At 37.7% G+C, this 23,150-nt stretch overlaps 1 protein-coding gene across 4 annotated transcripts in view; it reads left to right on the top strand.

Annotated features, from left to right (window-relative positions):
- The window catches only part of LOC117409386 (lipopolysaccharide-responsive and beige-like anchor protein), a 282,415-nt gene that overhangs the window by 245,510 nt on the left and 13,755 nt on the right, over positions 1 to 23,150 (top strand). For 2 of the 4 annotated variants that reach the window (XM_058999629.1, XM_034015363.3), the window contains exons 48-52: positions 248 to 337; positions 6,338 to 6,530; positions 7,412 to 7,474; positions 9,549 to 9,704; positions 13,958 to 14,125. In XM_058999629.1, coding sequence (XP_058855612.1) covers positions 248 to 337; positions 6,338 to 6,530; positions 7,412 to 7,474; positions 9,549 to 9,704; positions 13,958 to 14,125 — 670 coding nt within the window. The remainder of the gene's footprint in view (positions 1 to 247; positions 338 to 6,337; positions 6,531 to 7,411; positions 7,475 to 9,548; positions 9,705 to 13,957; positions 14,126 to 23,150) is intronic. The other 2 variants (XM_058999623.1, XM_058999634.1) reach the window with 2 other exon arrangements.

The following is a 23,150-nucleotide window of genomic DNA, read 5'->3' as shown; positions in this document are numbered from 1 at the left end:
ACTGTGTTTCTCATGGAAATAGCATCTACAGTCCTCCAAGATGACCTCATGCTCCACTCCAGAGCCAAGCACTTTCCTTGGCAATAGAGCTGAGAACGCACACAAACACACTCAAACACAGAGGCTTCATTTTTTAAAACACGATGCAATGCTCAAAGTACAGAACGACATTTTCATGTGACAGTTATGGGTCTATGGCTTGTAATTAGCACCTCTTAACGTGCAATCTTTCTTTGTTTATTTCCAGGCTGTTGAAGCTCAGATACGAAGTTTTGGACAAACCCCTTGTCAGCTGCTAATAGAACCACATCCCCCGAGGAGTTCTGCCATGCAGGTGGTGAGTCTGCTTCCAAAGACAGGCATTTAGTCCTTAGATGTATATGTAGTTTTGCAGGCGTTGCTGATGCGCTGTCAGATCATGCCGTTTCGCAAACTAAGCCGAAATGATCTGTACCTGAACAAGGCCAATATCCAAGGGGACAATAAATTCCGGGGCTGACTTGTTAAATATTAAGTTTGACCCATTTTATGTCTTGATGACTGGGCACTGTTTCTCTTCAAATTTGTATGTTTTTCTACAGCAGTCTTGAACTTTTTCCCCCCCCCTAGTATTTTGTTAATCCACCTCCCCTTCCCTTTTTATCATTTAAGAGTTCAGGTTTGGATTAGAGTTTGGAAATAAGCCCGATAAAGCCCCAAATGAACACTTGATATTTGATTTGCCAAAGGAATGAATAGGGGAAAGGTGTTTGCTTTCAAATTCAGATTACTGCAAGCTTGAAAAGGGAGGCGGTGATGTAGACAGGCAAGGCCCCTATTAGTGCGTTGCCCTTGCGCTGCTGACAGGCTGATTTCCCCCCACCGTCATTACTCACAACACAGGCACGCACCGGCAGCAAGAGACAGCTACAGTCTTGAGGCTGAGGAACTGATGTACCAGTATGACAAGATCTTCCAGTAAAAAATAAAAATAAATAACTACTCTGTCCCATGCCAAACAAATAGCCTTTCTCTATGATTTTTGTTGCCAATATAAAACATTTGCTTGTTGTGGACTGCCAGAAAACCTATTAAATTAAACCATGCATTAATCCACAGTATAGCTTTATCTATTTATAGATTGATAGATACCAAATAATTCTATAATATTGTATACATGCACTCACAAATAATATATGTCCTGTAAGTTTTTAGATAGGATACAAAACCTGTCCCTTTTCAGAGTAGATTCTTGGCACAGATCATCCATTACAAAAGGGCAATTTACACTACAGCTTAAGTTAAACTGACTATTCCAACAGCATAAGCACAAAAGATAATGTTTTAAGACAGGTAACTGTACTATGCACTGTACTATGCATATCATGCTGCAATTCTGCCAACCAGTTTTATAAAAACAGCTTCATAATTTTTTCTTTTTTTTAAAAGCATCTTAAACTAATATCCGTATTTGTGAAAGCACTTTAATTGAAACATTACGCTAGAGTGGTGTGGAAATCGCATTCCCTGATCCCGACAGGCACTTACAGATTTTGACATTCAAGTGGTTAAAGGTGCCTTGTATTTAGTTTTTGTATCCATCCAGTTCTGGCAGGAGTGACGGTACCATTTGACAGGTCTGCCTGACTTCCATAGACTTTAAACGGCAACACAAACCAAAAGCAGATGGGCTTTTTAAAAAAGAAAGGTGGTGTGCAATTTCTGGCCAGGGTTACCAGTGGCACCCCTGTAATACAGCCTGCTGCTGGCATTGACATTGATTGTGAAAGTCACTCCTAACCTTTCAGAGGTGTTCAATAATGTGTGCTTTGAACATTGGGTGCATATTTAGACCATTCTTAAAAATGTACCACCTTTAAAACACTGGATTGGTCAGCAAATGAAAGCCTTCGTAAACTTGACAAAACAAAAACGTATATATAGTTTAGTAAATCATTTTAAAAAATGAAAAAGGGCCTTATTAAACAGTTTCATACAGTGAATCCTGCAAACCACAGGGGAAATATATATTTTGGACAATGGGCTAAAATGCATACATTATACATTCAATTGGATAAATGCATACCTGTATTCTGGTATATTTCAGTCATACATCATAGATTTGAAACAAGTATACATCCAAACTTAACACACAGTTGCGCAGTAAAATTCAATTGTGTAGTATTAGTATCCCAGTGCAGCCAATATAAGGATGTAAATTACTGTTTTAATTCTAAGACTGATTGCTTACACACACCTTCGGGGCTCGTAAGTTATCTAGTCTTCTCCTCTCTTGGAATAAAAATGATAATTCACTGTCTCGTATTGATTATCCTCACTATATACATTTAATGGGACTGCTGAGGATTATCCATGCCGGGTGTAGTTTGTATTGCATTGTGTATTGCTGTTTTCATTACATTATAATGTGTTTATTGCATAGGTGTTCCCACATATACACAGGAGAGCATGTTAACAAGTAGCATCCAGTATGTAATTTAAGGTAAATACATCACACAGTATCATAGTTCACAAGAAACAGGTATGAGTTAACCATAATAGTAGTTTCCTATAAACTATTAATATTGCATATAGTGTGCTAGGCTGACCTCTGTCAGTGTGACGACCCTAAGTTTTTGATTATGTATAGGGCTTCTGTTTTTCTGTGTTTATTCATTTTATTTTTTCGTTACTTATTTTAGCTAACTCGAGTTTTATGTAAGTTGTTTTTTTCCCCGGGGCTTTCATTGTTGATATACTGTATGAAATTAGTGTTTTCAGTTACTTTCCAAAATGCTTGAGCATTTTTTTTCTGTTGAAACCAAAAATCAGAAGCCCTAATTATGTATATTAATATTTTTCACAAGCATCAAAGTTTTAAAATAAGTGATAAGTCTGATATGTCCCCACTTCATTTCAAGCAAAGGTTGTTTAATAGTGTATTCCTTATTCCTTTTTCAAAATAAATATAAATAATATGAAAAGAATACAGAGCTGTCAAGGAACACAACATTTCCCCCAGTGATCCACCTTACTCAGCATTAGGATTTCGTATTTCTCCCCATATGGATGGACTTGTGCTTAGTCTGGGGCCAGCAAATTTAAACCAAATTGATTTATTTTGTCATGCTGTGCCGTCATCAACCCAAACAAGAATTTGGCTATATAACTACTGTATAGCTATAACCAGCTGTGGGTCAAAATTAGCCTTGTTTAGATTTGTTCCAAAGATGAAAGGCCATTGCTGTTGATTGAGGCTGATCACTGTGCACCAGAAAACAGGAGGCTTTGAATCCACTACTCATACTAGATGTACAATTACAACACTGCTTTCCAAGAAAAGGTTGCTTTAGACATATTAATCCAGCACCAAATTACAGTACCGTTTTAAAGCTTTTCTTCTCAATTTTGTCTGCTGTTCGTTTGTCCCTTTCCAAATTAATTTTACAAATGCAAATGAACCCTTAACAAGCTCAACCAGTTTTTGTTTGTTTCATTCTTTTCAATGTGAATGTCTTATCCTGTTTTTAGACTGCATAAGCAATAATTTACATTAGGTGTAGCAATTAGCTGTCACATGCACAGTGCCTGTTTTGACTGTGCTGCTGTTGGCCAGTCCCCAGTTGCTTTTGCAGCATCAGATCACTGGATTTAATTGAGGCCACATTAGATGAGGCATTACTGACACCTTTAATTGAATGAGTATTTGGGGAGGATTAACTCATAATATTGATTGGCTTTAAGCCACTCAAAAAGAAGACCAGCAGAGCAGCTGATGAGCAAATCTTTGATTCGCATCTTTGGTGTCCATCACCTAAGAGATGAAAAAAAAAAAACCAGCAGCTCCACATTTATAAAAATGAGAATGCGTAATGTTTAAGATTTCTTTAATTTGAAGAAGATGTTGCAGAAGACTTTGACTGTACTAGTTAAGTGTCTTCAGTTCGTTTTGGCAAACCCATAGTGCCAGCATTTCATACACTGAATCGGCCCACCACTGGGATCTCAGCTTGCTCTGCAGGCAAGCCTGCAACGATGGGCATCAGTTGGCACTGCAGTTCTACAGCTGGAAACAGCTGGTGTAAGAGAAGAGAGGGTCTTGTCGTTGCAGGTCTCTAAAGAAAGGGCGACAAGCATCCCTCTGTCCTTATGGGCATCCATTCAACTCTATAGTTGCTTCCAGTTAATCTTTGGTGTTAATGCATGTACTATACAGATCAGTGGTTCTTAACTCCATAACCAGAGAATGTAAGTGGAGTGGTGACAAAATTCCACTCACTGCTTATAATATCCTCCGCTCCGCTTTTTCATCTATTCCGCTCCATGGCTTGCGAGTCCCGCTCCACTCCCCCGCTCCAGACAAAATGGGCACACTCTGCTCACATGGTATTAAAAAATAAATAAACTAGCCATTTCTTTCCCCCACTGTGTTGCCGATTTGCAGGTGAAAAGATGAACTGTACATTCAGAAAGTAGTGTTATTTAATCTTCCTTATTATAATCACATAGCTTGACCCCAAGTAAAAAAAAAAAAAAAAATATCCAGCTATGATCTGCAAAGAAAAAAAGCCTACATAAAGTGCTCAGAGAAGTTTTCTAATTCAATTAGAAAAGGCTTTCTCATTTTGATTGATTGGTACTGAAAAAATGTGTAAATTGAAAATAGTTAGAAAATATCATCTTCCAATTAACAGGTGTTTAACAGGTTCCTGTGATGTCATGTTCAGTGTCACCTATTTCAAACTTTGCATATGATTAATTTTAAATTAGCTTTATAACGGGCTTGTTTTTATCCAAATAATGGGAGCTCAAAGCCACCCATGAACACATATGAGTGAGTCTCAACAGGGCTAACGGACCACCCTGTAGTGTATGAACTATCCTTAAGAGTGCAGAAAATATAAACTGTGTTCACAGTGCTATATTGGTGCATAACTGTAGAACTGTATAAGAACAATATAGGCTATGTAATAACCGCAGACAGATGGACACACTGATGCTGTTTCTCACATTTTTATATGGCACAAATGCAGCTCCGCAATCGGGAGAATATATATTTTTCCTTCCATAATAAATTATAAAGTGCAACGCCAATCACATTGAATATAATTAAATTCTCAAGTCTGCAAAACAAGTGCCTATTTTTTTATTTTTTTTTTTAAACTTTTGTGCAAACTCCATGGCCCAACATGTATTTTAGAAAAATAAAACCGTGCTCTGTTCTTCAGTGCTGTGAAAGAGCACTGAAGAACTGAGCCGAAAATGTCCATTCTGTGCTCCTCTCCAACAACAATCGCGCTCCGCTCCCCCGCACCAGAATTGGCGCGCTCCGCTCTGCTCGCACGCTGTCCATAACTGGTGTTACAATGGATTATCCCGTTAGTAGTTCTCATTATTAATACATTTATTTATTGTCCCTATTTGTATGTATATTCTAATCACTGTTGGTCTACTTAATGTTTTATTTGCATTGTTGTATATAACTATTTGATATAGAGGTTAAGTGTGGAATGAGCATTTCTTTTTTAGTCTGTTGGGTAGCTTGAACATATTTATTTTTAGAATTATGCTGTTAAATTCTATAACCAAGCACTGCATTTTCAGTTCATAGTTTTTTCTTTTAATTTTTGTATATGGTGTGGGGCTGCAAATTCTTCCATTTATTATTTTGATTTGGATGTTTTTTTAATTTTAAATCTGGGTTGCGGGATCCAATTTCTATTTGATTAGGTGTGTTTTTACTGAAATCTACATTCCTGGGGTTCAGATAATAGAAAAAGCAGAAAAAAACTCAAATATAGCAATTGTTGAGCTTTTCATCTGTTGTGCACTGGCCTATAGCATACTTTAGTGCATCATCAAAGATTATTATTATTATTATTATTTTGGAAAAAAAAGTCATCTGATCCCTCTTCATCTTGCTATATCAACAATTGTTAATTACTGTTGGGAATGGCATTGATAGATGTGGATATATAAGCAACATTTTTTTTTCTGATAATTTGATAATAGTATCTTCATTACATATATTGACAGATATTTTACAAATTATGTGATTGCTTCTGACAATATCAACACAACTTCTGATTCCACCATTCAAATGAAGAAGTATTTCAGTGCATTACAAGTGAACTTGAACCGTGCTTATTCCCTAAAATCCTGCTTCGTTTTTTAAACAAGGCTTCTGAATTATTTGAACTCCCCTGTCTGTGTGCTACTGTTTGCTTGGTTGTGCCTTTTGCAGTGGCTTTCTAATTTTAACCTGAGCTTTCTTCCCTGTGCTTTTTTTTTCCTTTCGTTTCCCTTTCCCACCCTCCTGTCTTTGGTTTTCATTCCCCCGTTGTGGGCCACTCAACAGTATCTCCTCCTGCAGACCCCAATGATGTTCACTGAACAAATGCAGCAGGACGTCATCATGGTGCTCAAGTTTCCGTCCAACTCCCCCGTGGCTCACGTGGCCGCAAACACGCAGCCTGGGCTGGCTGCACCCGCCATCATCACTGTCACCGCCAACAGACTGTTTGCTATGAACAAGTGGCACGGGCTTAGTGGTGAGTCTGCATTCTGTACCTAATTTACACTCTGACCAATAATGTTTACTTGATTTAGATGTAAAAAGCTATGTCCTGTTTTAGTTCGTGAAAGCATTAGATTGTGCAGATACTGACTTTCTAAGTAAATTCCTTTAACATGTTTTATGTCAGCAGGTATTAAATAAAACCAAAAGAAACCTGTATAGAATGTGTTTAATTGTTTAATAAGTGACTAGGCTTTATTAATGTTAATGCAATTACAAATAGTAATTATAATGCTTTTCCAGCTTAATTTTTTTATTTTAACTTTATTGTAATGTTTATAAAATATTTATTTAATAAAATGTTGCGCCGTCATTTGTCTGTTTTCTAAATTCTGCATGCAGCAAAACCCGTAAATTAAACTTAAAGCTAAGACCCCCCCTCAATTTATAAACTGCAGGTGTTTTTTTTAATTTTATTTGATTTTTGAACAAAATGTATTTGATATTAAAACCTGCCACCGCTGCACTTTCAAATGAAGCAGGGCTGGGCGATAGTCTCTGAGATATATGATTTAAGTATGAAACAACACAAGCTCTGTGGACAGGGATTGGTCAGATTTAACAGGGGGTTGGTCAGATTAAACGTGATCCCTGGGTAGTTGATCAAGTCAATTATCCTGGAGGCCCACCAAGTCTGCCATTTACCACAGAGCTTTTACAATCGCCTGGAAGTCTGAAAAAAGTATTTTCCACTCAGGTATTGGCGCCTCCCCCAATAACCTTGGCAGTTTGAAAAACTCTGGTCTAAACGGGCACAAATGCGTGCACACACAAAGTGGACTTTTTAAAACTTGAATAACAGCAAATTTTTCTAATTTTTCATCTGTTTTCGTTTTACTTTTCCCCCTCATCCAGGCCATCAAGGCTCTGTCCAGGACCAGCCCTACCAGCTGCCAGTGGAAATTGATCCTCTGATAGGTCTGTCACTTGTCTCTCTTCCTCTGCGATTCATTGCACTCTGTATGGTGGCCCTGAAGTGTAGATTACTGTTGTTTTTCACCCATGCTCTCTCTGAATGGAATTTCCTTGATGAACCATTTGCATGCAAATTGGAATGCAATGAGCTGTAGCTATGCCAGTATTTCATCAATCCCCACTCCCCCCAGTCACCCACCCTTCCTCGTCGGACTGCCTAATTTGACCAGGGATAGGACGTGTGTCAGTGAAAATGAATATGGATGCTGTAATAATGTGTGATTGAGAATGTGCATGAAGTACTGTCAGGACAATATTGGATCTTTTCATCACTCAGACTTGTTGATGAGCAGGAGAAGGAAGGCCCCGTGATGAATTGGTGCTCTTATAGTGCAGCAGCTCCATTGCTGGGGGATATTTTCATAATAACAGCAGGACTCCTAGCAGTCGTGCAAGGTGAAAAATAAAGAGTGTGCTTCCAGAATTTCATCATTAAGGAAATCAATCCCCCCCCCCCCCCCCCTTTATGGACCTGCTGTTCAGGCAGGGAGCATGGATGTGTAATTGCGAAAATTCTCCAGCGACTTAAATTGTGTTTATTTTTTCCATACTGGTTTAACATGCTTCATTTACATTGTATTTTCATTTTAAAAAATACAGATTTATTCTGTCATCCTGGCTTTGTACAGTGTCTTTAAAAATTAAAAGCAGAATAAATGAAAATGTGACAGTATATAGCAATGCTAAAAGCATGTAAACATTATGTCAACCAAAACATTTCCGTGAGCAGTTCATTTTACATTCGTCTTGAAAGGTCAAATATGTTCAGAGCTATATATGAAAATGTTATTTAATATGATTTTATTGGTATTTTTTATTACACGTGTGATCTGTGTGTACTGTACTTTGGAAAACCTGAGGAAATAGTTTTCTGAAAGAGCAGGAATAATAATTTAATGAAACTATGGAAAATGTTAATACAGTAGCTTTATTCAAATCCTGCTTCTTGTAACCACTAAATGATTTTTGTCTTGATAAATATCAGAGGAACTGTTTGCATTCCACAACATTATTAATGTATACATTGTATATTCTGCATGACTAGTTATACAACCAGGGCCAACAAGTTGTTATTATTAAGATATTAGCTGAAGATGAAATACTATTCCATTCCACAAAGTTATCCTACACCTGCTCATTTATGAAAGTACTAAGGAATATGTCAAATATACAGTCCGGTGCCTCATAACATAATAGGCAGTATTTCCTGCAACCCTACTTTATGTATCCCTGGTCAGTGGTGCTTTGAAATCTGGAGCGGATCATATAAATGACATTGTATCTTACAGATGAAATAATATCCATAATAATAAATACTGGATGATGTTGCTGGTGTCGTTCTTCCATCCATATATATATATATATATATTGTAGCACTGGATGAAATTGCTATCAGAAAAAGAAGGCAGTCTTGACAACAGAGCATGGTTCAGTAGCCATCAGCAGCAGGTTCACAGCAAGTAACACAGCTCACAGCACATGATTCTCCACTCTCTGAATCCACACACACTCACACACCTCATGCACCCTCTTTTATCACCCCTCAGACCCAGACACAGAAAACACAGAGTTACAAGTATGTGAGGATTTGACCAATCAGCGCCCACTGACCTTTAACCAACAACAATCAAAAACTAACATGAACCTATTCCTAACCAACATAAAAACTACAAAAGTAACGCTTGCTTGGGTAGGAGCTTGATTTCATTCAGCTCGGAAGCACAACATTAATCTGGTTTCCTTCCCATTTCCATTTATCTGAAGTCACAGTGCAAGGCAGCATTTCATCAGTGTTAAAATATCAGAGTAGTTAAGGTAACTACTTTTAATTCAGCACTGATTTATTAAGTGGTCTGCACTGTATGTGTAATACTGCTAAATAAACTGAACTGTGTATATGAATTGTTGCAATCTTCTAGACAGCAGGTGCATGCCACTGAATGTCAGCGATCACCTTAACCATTGTACTCCTCTGCCTGGCTCCCGGGCTCATTTGTGTGTGTGTGTGCTTTTCCAGCCAGCAACGTCGGTACCCACAGGAGGCAAATCACTGACCTTTTGGACCAAAGCATTCAGATCCATTCCCAGTGTTTTGTCATCACCGCTGACAACCGATTCATCCTGGTCTGTGGCTTCTGGGATAAGAGTTTCCGTGTCTATTCCACTGACTCAGGTAATTGCATTATTCTTCTCCGTGTTCAGCGAACGAGAAACGCCAAGGAAGGGGGTCAGGGTCACAAATGAGGCTCGCAGGTTACAACTTCATACTCTGCTTTCATTTTAAAACCAATTGTGCCTTTTTACATGGGTTCTAAATTTAATTTAATGGCATACTCAACTCTTTGTGGGGTGAGGAGAGGAGGAATAGGGGAAGGGGGCTGTACTGTAGCCTTGTTACCTTTGTGTGCCTATGTTAATATAAAAAGGGTTGTTTTTTAAATTGTTATGCACTGTAATTATTTGCAACCGACCGCTGTTGTGTGCTCACAATTGCCTTAATCCTTTAGATTACAGGGGCAGAGTGTAAACATATAATTTAAAAGTTAATTAGAAAAAATTCTCTTCATTCCACATGTTTGCTGTACTCATGGTGGAATTAATGTGTGTAGTGGATATTTCAAATCATTACATTTTCTCTATTTAATCCATTTGCTCATGGACGGATGTATATCTGCATTAGCCTTTCAACTGAGAGAGACTGTGATTTTACAACACAACAGATTCATATTTCACTATATAAAACTATATATATATATATATATATATATATATATATATATATATATATATATATATATATATATACACACACACACATATACACATACAGTGCTCCCTCGCTTAAGGCTCTCGATTATAACGCGCCTCAGATATATATATACCCCCCAATTCCCTATACTAGTGATTCATGCAATATTTATACAGTAAATTATACAGTACCAGTGTTCAAACTATAAACAACTTATCAGTCTAACTTCCGTTTCTGTCTCTCCCTTTTGATATAGTATCTGAACTGAAGAAAAGCTGTGCTGGCACTTTATAACACAGACATCTTATTCAGCATTCGTTTTATAACTAAATAAATATTAGGCCTATTACGTGGTTATCTTTCCTAATGTATTTACTTTTTTGCTGCGAGAGGAGCTGCAGGTTTCTCCGGGAGACGAGACGCTTCAGCTTTGCTTCAGCCCTGCTCCGGCAGCCGAACCTGGGGCGAGCCCATTCCCTCTTCCCCTCGCCCGACCCACTCTCCTTCTCGTAATTGGTTTGCTTGTCTGTCGAACTGAACTCCTGACCACCGTTTAACCAGGTCGTTTATCAGTGGTTTGAAATCCTGGCCTGTGATTGGTTAAGCCTCGTCATAGGAGCAAAAATACCCTCAGGTCCTTACACCACCGGGCAATAGTCGCCGTCTGTCATCTGATTGGTTCATATCACTGAGAAAATGGCTGAACACCGAGTCTGTGACTTAATAAATTACAAAACATACTACAAAAGAAAGTACTCCAAAGTAAAATGGTGACTAAAACATCACTGTCACTGGTTTCTGATTCGACGATGTAAACAGATGTGACGGCCGGGATATAAACTAGATTATACAGCAGTCAGCAAGCCGCACGGAGAGCTAGACGCCAAAAAACTTATAACTACAGTATGAACTTAAAAAAAAAACTGTCAGCTATCTGTTATTTTTTTGTTTAATCCCTACTCATTTAGTGTTTTGGGATATACAAATGCACTAAATATTTCAGCAGTGACAGTGAAACTAGTTATAAAAATATACTCAGCCTGGCTCGGGAGGTCACAGTACATATAATTTAATCAGCATTAGGAGCCTATGTTTCAGTGCAGTTTGAAATCTGACAACAATTATCTTTGCATATACAGTGTACGTTTTGAAGGCTTTGAAGAATAAATATTTACACTTTTTTGGAAATCTGTGAAAAGGTAAATCTATGCCTCATGGGTATGTTAATAGACAGAAGGTTCTTTCTGCGCAGTAATGAAACTGTTTTTACCCTGTCAAATTAACTTCACAAAGTTTGTCATAAATCTACAGCTGCTAGTGTTTTATGTTTCTGAATCTTTTTTTATATAATTGGATAATTTGTTACATCATTATCAAGAAAATGCAGTGACGAAACATTCGCTGTTCATCTTGTTATAAAATAGTCCGGGAGGAGTGACAGATACCGAGAACAGAGTTACTTATCATAATGCAATTTCAATTGAAATGATCAGCGTGCTACTGCATGTAATTAAAATTACAATTCAATTGTGTTTATTTCTCAGCCAACATTGTCGTTTAATACATCGCTACTTCAGAGGAAACAAGTTGTTTAGCTCTGTACTGATGACCTTAGCCGCAGCCTTAGTTAGGTTCTTCTGTTAATGGCCATTAATATTGTATATCAGAATTAAATGGTCTACCTGTTAAGCACAATGTCTGAAAGCATCTTAACATAATTTTAAAGTCTAAAATTTAAAATATTTCTTTTAAATTCTTAATATCAGATTGTATATTTGCTCTCAATACAGTGGCGCCAATACTGTAAGTATTTACACTTCTGAATTCCATTGTTATTACTCTGAGAAGCATTCAGTAAGTCAGTGTTTTAATACTGGGGTGGAAATATCAAGAATCTTGGACCATAGTCAAGTTTTCCCATTTATGAATCCAATCAAGCAGTCAAAGGAACAAGGAATCAAAAAAAAAAAAAGCTTGTATCAGCTATGAGAAGTTGTCTAGAAGCTGTAACGAATCCAAATAAGGTCAAATGAAGCTTTAATAAAGATCAAGTGAATGAAGGAGTGTAATTATACATCTGATCAAGACTTCTTATTACAGTATTATTATTATTATTATTATTTTAACTAACGATAAAACACTAAATATATATTCATAAAAATTAATTAAATTAAGTATTTAATTCACTTGTGATATGGTGCTGGTAGTTAATTGGCATCGCTGTACTTTTTTTTTTGGCAATTAACAAAAAAAACTAAAATAAGAATTATCTTAGAATATACAGTAATGTTTTAGGATCATTCTAGAGTAATGTAATCATGAAATAAAATATGGCTTGAATTGGGTGTATGCTGCATGAGAACACACAGGGTGCGTTAAGTAAGTGAGCCGCTCAGAGCGGCTCAGTAAAAGAATCAACTTAACGACTCTCTCAGTTCCACTCCCGCTGAGCCGCTCAGAGCGCTCCTGAGCATTTTTCATCAGTGATCAGAGTGAGCGGACGGAATGGCCACCTGCAGGAAACAAGTGGAGATCACAGGCAGGATTGACAAATACGTTTGTCAAGAACGATGAACTGATTTCAACTTATGAAGTTATGTATTAAATTGGCTAAATAAGATGGTAAAAATTGTTGTTTTCGAATTTGTATCATTTAATTTTTTTTTTTTTAAATGTAGAGCTGTTTTATAGTTATGAATGTATTATTATTAGGTTTGTAGTATTAATATTATTCATAATTTTCATCATTAATGTCGGTATTGTCGGTATTAAACACAGCCAGATATGAGGTTCAGTCCAAACAGAGTGCTGAACTCAGCGAGGTACAGCAGGGGACAGTAACTTCACACGGGCCATTTTATCTACCATCACCTCAGAAACACAAACAAGCAAATAATTATTATTCGCCATTTTTAAAAGTTGCTCCGCGCTCTCGTGGAGCAGAGCGTTAAGTCATTTAAATCTGCCCAGTGTGCTTTCTGAACGGCTCACTTACTTAACGTGCCCACAGTTTGCGTTTAGAAAATAAATAAATTGAGGCCTAATTTTGAGCAACAAAATGATGAGTATAAATAATTTCACGCATGAAGTAATACATTTAAAAAATATAAAATGTGGGGTCCCTGTAGGACTTGCCTGGTAGAAGCGCTGCCGCGGGGTGCGCAGGGTGAGTCATCTATTGCAGGTTAGTTTCCTGGCTGTGCAAAGTAGGCCGGTCTTCGCTGGGAACTCCAAAAGCATTGACTTTGGCGCTCCCGTGGTTTAGGGAGGTAAAACTGGCAGGAACTGTTTCTCCTCATCGCTCTACAGCGAACCCTGCTGGCCCGGCGCCCAGTAAGCTCAGAGCGGACACCTGTAGGGCTTGCCTTTGTCCTTCAGAGGTCAGTAGCTTGCTGACATCTGCTCTCGAGTTCCTGGGCGAAAAATGAAGCTTGCTTGGTTGTGGGATTGGAGGACGCCCACTGCACCTTCAGGTCTCCTGAGCCGTGTTGCTGCGGTGAGGTGAAAAGCGATTGGGCATTCCAAATTGGGAGAAAGTCGGGGGGGAAAATTATAATTGGACACACAATAAAAAAATTATAATAAAATATAAATAAAAATACAGTCATTAACATGGTTATAATATCCTGTATTCCAGCTGATTTGTTTTGAATATGTGTGAAACTGCTGTCTTTCAGGTAAACTGACTCGGATAGTTTTCGGACACAGAGACGTGGTAACGTGCCTGGCCAGATCCGAATCGTACATCGGTGGAGACTGCTACGTTCTCTCGGGGTCCCGAGATGCCACCCTCCTGCTCTGGTACTGGAACGGCAAGAACAACAGCATTGGAGAAAACCCAGGCAGTAAGTACAGCGCAGATACAGTATCATTGGAGAATCCCAGGCAGTAAGTACAGCTCAGATACAGTATCATTGGAGAATCCCAGGCAGTAAGTACAGCTCAGATACAGTATCATTGGAGAAAACCCAGGCAGTAAGTACAGCTCAGATACAGTATCATTGGAGAATCCCAGGCAGTAAGTACAGCTCAGATACAGTATCATTGGAGAATCCCAGGCAGTAAGTACAGCGCAGATACAGTATCATTGGAGAATCCCAGGCAGTAAGTACAGCGCAGATACAGTATCATTGGAGAATCCCGGGCAGCAAGTACAGCGCAGATACAGTATCATTGGAGAATCCCGGGCAGTAAGTACAGCTCAGATACAGTATCATTGGAGAATCCCGGGCAGTAAGTACAGCTCAGATACAGTATCATTGGAGAATCCCGGGCAGTAAGTACAGCTCAGATACAGTATCATTGGAGAATCCCGGGCAGTAAGTACAGCTCAGATACAGTATCATTGGAGAATCCCGGGCAGTAAGTACAGCGCAGATACACTATCATTGGAGAATCCCGGGCAGCAAGTACAGCGCAGATACAGTATCATTGGAGAATCCCGGGCAGTAAGTACAGCTCAGATACAGTATCATTGGAGAATCCCGGGCAGTAAGTACAGCGCAGATACAGTATCATTGGAGAATCCCGGGCAGTAAGTACAGCGCAGATACAGTATCATTGGAGAATCCCGGGCAGTAAGTACAGCGCAGATACACTATCATTGGAGAATCCCGGGCAGCAAGTACAGCTCAGATACAGTATCATTGGAGAATCCCGGGCAGTAAGTACAGCTCAGATACAGTATCATTGGAGAATCCCGGGCAGTAAGTACAGCTCAGATACAGTATCATTGGAGAATCCCGAGCAGTAAGTACAGCTCAGATACAGTATCATTGGAGAATCCCGGGCAGTAAGTACAGCGCAGATACACTATCATTGGAGAATCCCGGGCAGCAAGTACAGCGCAGATACAGTATCATTGGAGAATCCCGGGCAGTAAGTACAGCTCAGATACAGTATCATTGGAGAATCCCAGGCAGTAAGTACAGCGCAGATACAGTATCATTGGAGAATCCCGGGCAGTAAGTACAGCGCAGATACAGTATCATTGGAGAATCCCGGGCAGTAAGTACAGCGCAGATACACTATCATTGGAGAATCCCGGGCAGCAAGTACAGCGCAGATACAGTATCATTGGAGAATCCCGGGCAGTAAGTACAGCGCAGATACAGTATCATTGGAGAATCCCGGGCAGTAAGTACAGCGCAGATACAGTATCATTGGAGAATCCCGGGCAGTAAGTACAGCGCAGATACAGTATCATTGGAGAATCCCGGGCAGTAAGTACAGCGCAGATACAGTATCATTGGAGAATCCCGGGCAGTAAGTACAGCTCAGATACAGTACCAGCAGCTCATTTTTTGTAATACTGCTTCACAAATCTTACAGCCCACTTTCACAATTATATAAGCTTGTACAGAGAATATTTAATCTACGCATGACAGGACTTATAAGAGCAGCAAACAGTTTTTTATTTTGCAGCTCATTTTTGGTATGTTTAAGCTTTATTCTTGTGCTTTATAATCTATTTTTTACACTAGTGTATTATTTTGTAGTAGAAAATGTACAATACCATTTTAGTAGGTATTTTCAGAAGCTTTTCCTGTACATTTTGTCAGTGACATTTAGTTTTTAAATGCCAGCGCATTAGGATTCTAAAAGCCACCGACAGACAACAAATGTGCCCGGAATCAAAGGCATGTGAAAGTTCGCCAGTCAATAGTGGTAATTCATTTATAAAGGGGGTGGTGGGGGTCAATAAAACTGAAAAATGTTATGGTCTAGCCTTGCTTACAATAACATATGGCTTTGGACATGATCAAAGAACAGCAGACACGTAATGTTGCTGTGTGCAACTCATACCTTGCTAATTTGGTTGGCTTAGATGCGGTACACCACATTAAGTGAGTATATACAAATTTACTAGAATTTATGACAAATTGCAATTGCATTAATGGTGCACATCAGTATTTCATTTAGAAACCCTTTTAAAGCCTATTTTTTCAATCCATACAAATGTGGTATTTTTCCACTCAATACAAGTTACTACGATTGCATCATGTTAAAATGCAGACTTCATTTGTATGGATGCATAGATTTCATTATAATTCATATTAATATGCTGACTGTAAAAATGAAAACAAGAATGTACAAAGCTAGTAAAAAAAAAACAAAAACAGCAACCAGTATATATATATATATATATATATATATATATATATATATATATATATATATATATATATATATAAATAAATAAATTCCTTTTTAAATACACAAATCGTAAAGCTAGGAGACAAACGTATCGGCTTTACCTAGCAGAGAAAAAATCATTTTAAGACAACACAGTTTTTTTTGTTTGTTTTACCTTTCCTTTACAAGCATAACTGAGAATTTGTATTTTATCTTGCACAGTATAATTCCAGTTTATTTTTTGTATCATTATTTTGTTTCATAACATTTTATCCTTTGCCTTGGGATCAGACTTATGCTTTGTGTTGCTTGTCTGAAAAGCTCAGGAAATTTGACTGAATTGTATTTACCAATGTAACCATGCTGAACACAAGTTCATTCCAGGAAGACAGTTTCCCAAGTGTAAAATGTTGCAACACTCTGGAAAGCACCTCAGAACAGTAGGTTTTAATTACTGCTTATCAAACCTGAGCAGCAAATGGTATGTTGTGTAAAAGTTAACAAATAGCTTGATTTTCTGAAAAACAGATTTCATTTTAATATAGTATTTTCAAAGGGGCTGAACATCATTAAATGTGTGAATACTTAATTGCCGGTAGGGTTAACCTTAAAAAGGAGTTCCAATATCCAGATGAAGCTCCATAAATAATCGAAAAGCACAGCACTAGGATGTCCACCTATGAGATACTGAAGCCACTAAAATCCATATGGGGTTTATTGTTCCACTGAATTGTACTGAAAGCTGTAAATATATAGAGAATAACAAGAAAGATTTAATAGGTATCAAACTGTTTAGTCAACATGTTAATGATTAGGCAACAATGAGTCACATTTGCTCTCTTTAACATCTGTTTAGGGGTACTTTTGATTTTGATTTTAAGCAGATACAAAATGGCAAAGGGTAGCATATTAGAAACTTTCTAAATAAATAAGAGTGTGCCTTCTTTAAGATGTATCCTACAAAACTTGCCATAATGATGATAATTTAAAAACTACTTGACTATAACATTGTTTTACATGATTTAGATATCTACCAGTGTTTTATTTGTTTCAACCCTTTCAAAGTATATAAATGTGTTGCATAATATTGTGTAAATACAACTAGAGTATTACAAGCATTCCCCAGCATTCAAATTATTTCACACATGTAGTCTCTTTCTTTAAAAGCTACGTCATTTTACAAACTTTGCATATTCACATGTGTATGTTCTGTTGAATCAAAAGAAAAAAGCAGAACTAGTGGTGGAATTCTAATAATGTCAGTTCAGTAAAATGGCAGAATAATGTGATGCTCTATTGCCATTAACCACAAGTAGGTCTGTTTGCCATAGGGCTTAGAAACACTGTTCTTTCCTTTCATCCTTTTCCAAGTAAATTTATATTCTAAATGAGCCTCAAACAGATGACTCGCTTGGTCCATCCTTGATGAAGTTTATACAAGGGCTTGTTTTTGTTACGCCCAGACATTGATTAGACTCATTCTGCCGTCCAAAACCCATCTTGGCTCTGTCACGTATCATTCATTCTCCTCCATATGTAAATACGTTGTTTCAAGTCCAGGGTATGCAACGGCAAGGATGGTAGCCAAAGTTAATCCAGGTAGGAAATTCCTTTCTGAAGGCATACTCCAGAGATAAACCAGATTAGAGTGCCATCTTGTGGTAAAAATATGCAATAGCCAGACTTATTACATCTTTCTTTTTGCAACAGAAAGCATAAATAATTAAGGTTTCCTCCTTAATATCACCTCAGTATTTTATTGAGAGTTTGTAAATACCAATTCTGAATAAACTGAAGAGTAGTAAAGAATCCATAAACGGCAGATTAGTATACGATCTGCTTTTTTTTTTCTTTTCTTTTTAAAAATTTAGTCGTTGCCAATTATTTTTTATTATTTTCTCCCAATTTGGAATGGCTAATTATTTTATTATGGTCGGCTCACCGCTACCACCCCTGCGCTGACTCGGGAGGGCGAAGCTGAACACACGCTGTCCTCCAAAGCGCGTGCCGTCAAGCCGACCGCTTTTTTCCACACTGCAGACTCACCATGCAGCCACCCAAGAGCTACAGCGTCGGAGGACAACGCAGCTCTCGGGCGGCTTACAGGCAAGTCTGCAGGCGCCCGGCCAGACTACAGGGGTCGCTGGTGCGCGGTGAGCCGAGTACACCCTGACCGACCTAACCCTCCCTCCCCCCGGGCAACGCTCGGCCAATTGTGCGCCGCCCCTTGGAAGCTCCCGTCCTCGATCGGCAAAGGAATAGCCTGGATTCGAAGTCGCGACTTGCAGGCTATAGAGCGCATCCTGCACTCACGTAGAGCACCTTTACTGGATGCGCCACTCGGGAGCCCCACGATCTGCTTTTTTTTTTTTTTTTTACAGGTTTTGTATAAAATCATTTTGACTAACCTCAGCAAATGGAATAGAGCTGCATTGGTTGTTAATGTTGCCTGAAAATAATTAATAGGAAGAGCTCGATTACCAAACGTAGGGAAAATCAATTTGGATTAAGGGGGATCTAGTTTCCGCACATAGGAAGTTCCCAGAAATAAACCGAAGTTTTTGGATTTTTTTTTCCTCCATAAATAAGAATGAATGAAATAATTCAAACATAGATTTTAGGCATAACATTTGTGCATAATTTAAGCAGCATATAATTGCTGTATTTAAAAAAAATGCATTTTTAGGTCACTGAATAGTTAAATGTGTGTTCAGTTTCTTCAGGAAGAAGTGTGAGTTCTTAAGATGCAGTACTTGCATATTCCAGGTAAATGATACTCTCCCTTCTCCTTTTTCAGTTAAAAAAAAAAAAAAAATCAACAATTATAATCAGATGTTAACTTAATCCAAACCAAATGTGCACCACATGGAAAAGAGGTTAAGTGATACACCAATATATCAGTTTTATTGATCTTTTTTTGTAGAAATCTGACTGCATGTTTTAATCCCAGGAGTTGTAACACATAAATAAAATGTAAAAAGTAGAATATGTTTAACAGATTTTAACATTATCTTAATTAAATCAGTATTTCTGTTTTACTACCTGTGGATGTTCCCTTGTTCTTAAAATAACCGTTTCTCAAAGCATTGGAGGCTCGGTTTGTCATTGAGTGCTGTTACTGCCATAAGGAGAGGCGCCTTGTATTATTTATCACTGGAGGTAGCATTATATTAGCATGACCAGAGGCTCAAATAATTAAGACACATTCCTCCAGTGAACTTCAACCTCTTTTCCCCTTAGAAACGGTTCTGACATTAAGAGAGTCCCTCATGGAAGGAACAGCAGTTTACAGTTACATAACAGACATCTATGCTGAGTTGTTAGAGGTTCTAATTGCTGGTTGATTCATAGTTTAAGTTATCTTTGCAGCCTTCTACCTGGCTCTGACAAAGGTCATCGATAAGGGCAAAGGGGTCAGCTTGGTCTCTTTGGCAACATGAAATACAATATCATCTATATGGTAATTCATTCATAATTTGAGTAAAACTAAATAAACTAAGTATCAATGACCGATAAAACAGAAAGAGGCTTCTTTATTAACAAACAAGTCAGGCGTACTGTTGAGTCATTTAATACAATACAAACATATATTAAAAAACAAATCTAAGGTTCAGCTGAGTTGTTTGCGAAGTGGGTCACAGACTTTTAAATCGGTTACAGAAATATCTTTATTCTAAAAATATGTAAAAAAAAAAAAAAAAAAAAAAACAATGTTAGCTTATAACAAAACATAAATAAAACACGGTACATTTTAATCTGTGATTATGATTTTCAGTTGAGTAAACTGAGTGACAGTAAGGCCTTACTATTTAATGTTGACAGTTCTGCAAGCTAAGCACTAGTTATTTGGTATAAAAGTCTCTGTGTAATTGTATTGCAAGGGAAGGTGAGGGGGAATGTGTACCCCCTTATAAGTTTTCAGTATTTTTGTATTTAATTTATTTTTTGTAGACAAACACATGCACTGTATACTGTAGCTATGTTCCTTGTTTGATTTCCATTACACAAGAGCAGATAATGTTCCTTGTTTAATGTTATTTACAAAGGATGCATGCATTAGCCTAAATATTTGACTACAGTACATTACTTAAGTTTTACCTCCTGAATTGAGTGCTGTTTGATGTTTTTGAAGTACAGAACATTTTTTAAAATAAATAATGAGGCACAGGACATTTCATTGTTTCATCGCATTATGTAAAATTAGTTATTAAAGTGAGTTGTTCATATTTCCCTCAAAGCTAATGTACACAGAGATCAGCTGAAATACTCGTACTGAGCTCAATTACTGTGTGTTAATGAATTTTATTTCAAACATTACAAAACAATATTATAATTTAAGAGTCAGTTTGAGCCTGTCGTGCACTCTATGTGTATGGCATGATTTACAGTTCTGTGTCATGGAAGAAGTCATAGAAGTTTAGGAATCCCATTGGTACTTTTATATAGCACAGGCAGTGTACCTTGTTCGGTTGGAGATAAATCTATAGAACATTTGGTCGTCTTGCACATTATTTACAGCTTGCACCTCAGAGCTCATTTAAACCTGTGTCTAGCCTTAAACCGTTCTGGTCAAGAATATAACCCACAACCAGTGGCACTTTTATTCGTCCCTCTTAACTCTGTCAGCTTTTGGTTAAGTTCAGGCCTCGCATGCTTCAGACATTGCTGGCTAAACACTCAGTGGATTGTTCCCCCTAAGTCTTTCTTCATTTTTACAAGACCCTTGGTGCACAGCTATTTCCAGCGATAAACGAACGGCGCCTGATAATGAACTTCTAATGAACTCACTACTGTATCTGAGAAAGTGGTCTCACCGCAACCTTTTCCATCAGATCAAAGCTGCAGAGGTTTAGAAGGAAATCCCTGTTAAACAAGACAATTATCAGTCAGTCAGCAAAATGTTACTTCTACTGGATGTTGTAAAACAGAACAGAGTTTTGTAGAGAGTTTTATAATCCCACAGTTACCTTTAGAGAAAACTCCTACCAGCCCTAGAACGTTTTTTCAATCAGCCATTCTCTAGAGGAGTGGTGATGCCCCTTTTGTCCCATCCTGTACACCCACCCACCACCCCCCTTGCTTTTGTGTGTGTGTTTGTGTGTTTGAAGTTGAGGAGATTTAAAAAGAAAATACTTTGCGTGACTTTTCACATTAAAAGGGTAGATGATTCATATTAAAATGGGTCTAGGTTGAGCTGCCTTTAAGCATAACAATGATTGCCATCAACACGTATTTTAACCTTTAAATAATTTGATACATTTACAATCTGTCAGATTTTTTTTATGCTCTTAAAACAATGTTTTAGATATGGTGGCAGTCAGGTTATTTTTCTCTGCAGAAAAAATGCCTCTTTTTGTTGTGCAATGGAGGTTGATTTCTTAGAAAAACCTACAAAGTAGCAGATGCCGATGTTAAAAAGGCTACTAATAGTTTAACTTTATACAGCATCGCACCCTGAGACCACATAAATGGAGTAGAAGGTATAAGACCATTTTTACTGTACATTTTATTGCTGTGCATCCATTTTGTTTTTTAAATGAAATACTAATAAAACCTCTGTATTAAAATAATGTGTAAAATAAAACATAAGTATTTTCCTAATGTTGCAACAGCAGAATTGTTTGATTTTTAGTTTCATTGTAAATTCTGACTTGGGTTTAAGACTGCTGAGTCTCGGATCCCAGCTAAGCATTCCATTCTTCCACAATTACCTTCACATCACAATTCTCCCTGGTTTTGTTTTCCCTGGGCGTTTAATTAATCTGGAATTTAATTTAGAAATGCATATATGGTCCGTCGCAATGCTTTGCTAGCCACTGAAACAAACGGTTTAGATTGTATCTTTTTGTGACAGTGCTGAGGTTAAGAACATTCCCAAGAAATATTCCCAAAATAACCCATCCCGTCAAGGTCTGATCAGACCACAGCTCCCAAGGCATTGTAAGCTGTCAGCTTTTCAGAAGCTATCAGTTAGTGGCAGGTACCCTGAAGGTGATGCTACTCTGCATGACCCACATCGACTGACACAAGCGCACATCAGCAACAAAGGAGTCTCGGCTCAAGTCAAAATCAGTTTCTTTCAGCAGCACTGCTTGGTTCAGTTCCGATTTTTGTTTTATTTAATTTATTTTATTTAACCTTTATTTAACCAGGAAAGTCCTGTTGAGATTAAAATATATTTTTCAAGGGAGACCGGGCCAAGAAGGTGGCATATATAATAAAAATAAATACAAACCAATACAAAAATACAACCAATACAAACAAGTTAATCAAATTACAAGAAACGGTTTATGGGACACCAGACAAAACAAAAACATGTCTCAGCTGCTTAGATGTCAGTTTTTAATTTGTACTCCTTTAAAGGGATCAAGGCAGTAATTTTCAGTTCTTCCTGAAGTTTTTTCCAAGACTGTGGAGCAAGAAAACTGAATGTATTTTTTTCCCGATTTCCATATGAGCTTTGGGAACTGAAAAACGCTTATAAGAACTAGTAGAGGTAATTAGCAAAATATATATTTTTAATAAATATTTATTTAAATAATTTTGGGTTTTGCCAAGCATAGCCTTAAAAACAATTATGCGCCGGTGTTTAAATCTTCATGAAGGTAAAGAACTCAGACCAACCTAAAAATCACAATGATAAAAAGAATAACCCAGGTTGGTTATAAACCTCTGTGCAGAATGGTACAAAGAATCCAGGTTTCCTATGGTAGTAGATAATGTACTCAAGATCAG

Source organism: Acipenser ruthenus, chromosome 2, assembly GCF_902713425.1.
Source record: "Acipenser ruthenus chromosome 2, fAciRut3.2 maternal haplotype, whole genome shotgun sequence".
NCBI classification, from domain to species: Eukaryota; Metazoa; Chordata; class Actinopteri; order Acipenseriformes; family Acipenseridae; genus Acipenser; species Acipenser ruthenus.
This window is presented reverse-complemented; position numbering and strand designations above follow the sequence as displayed.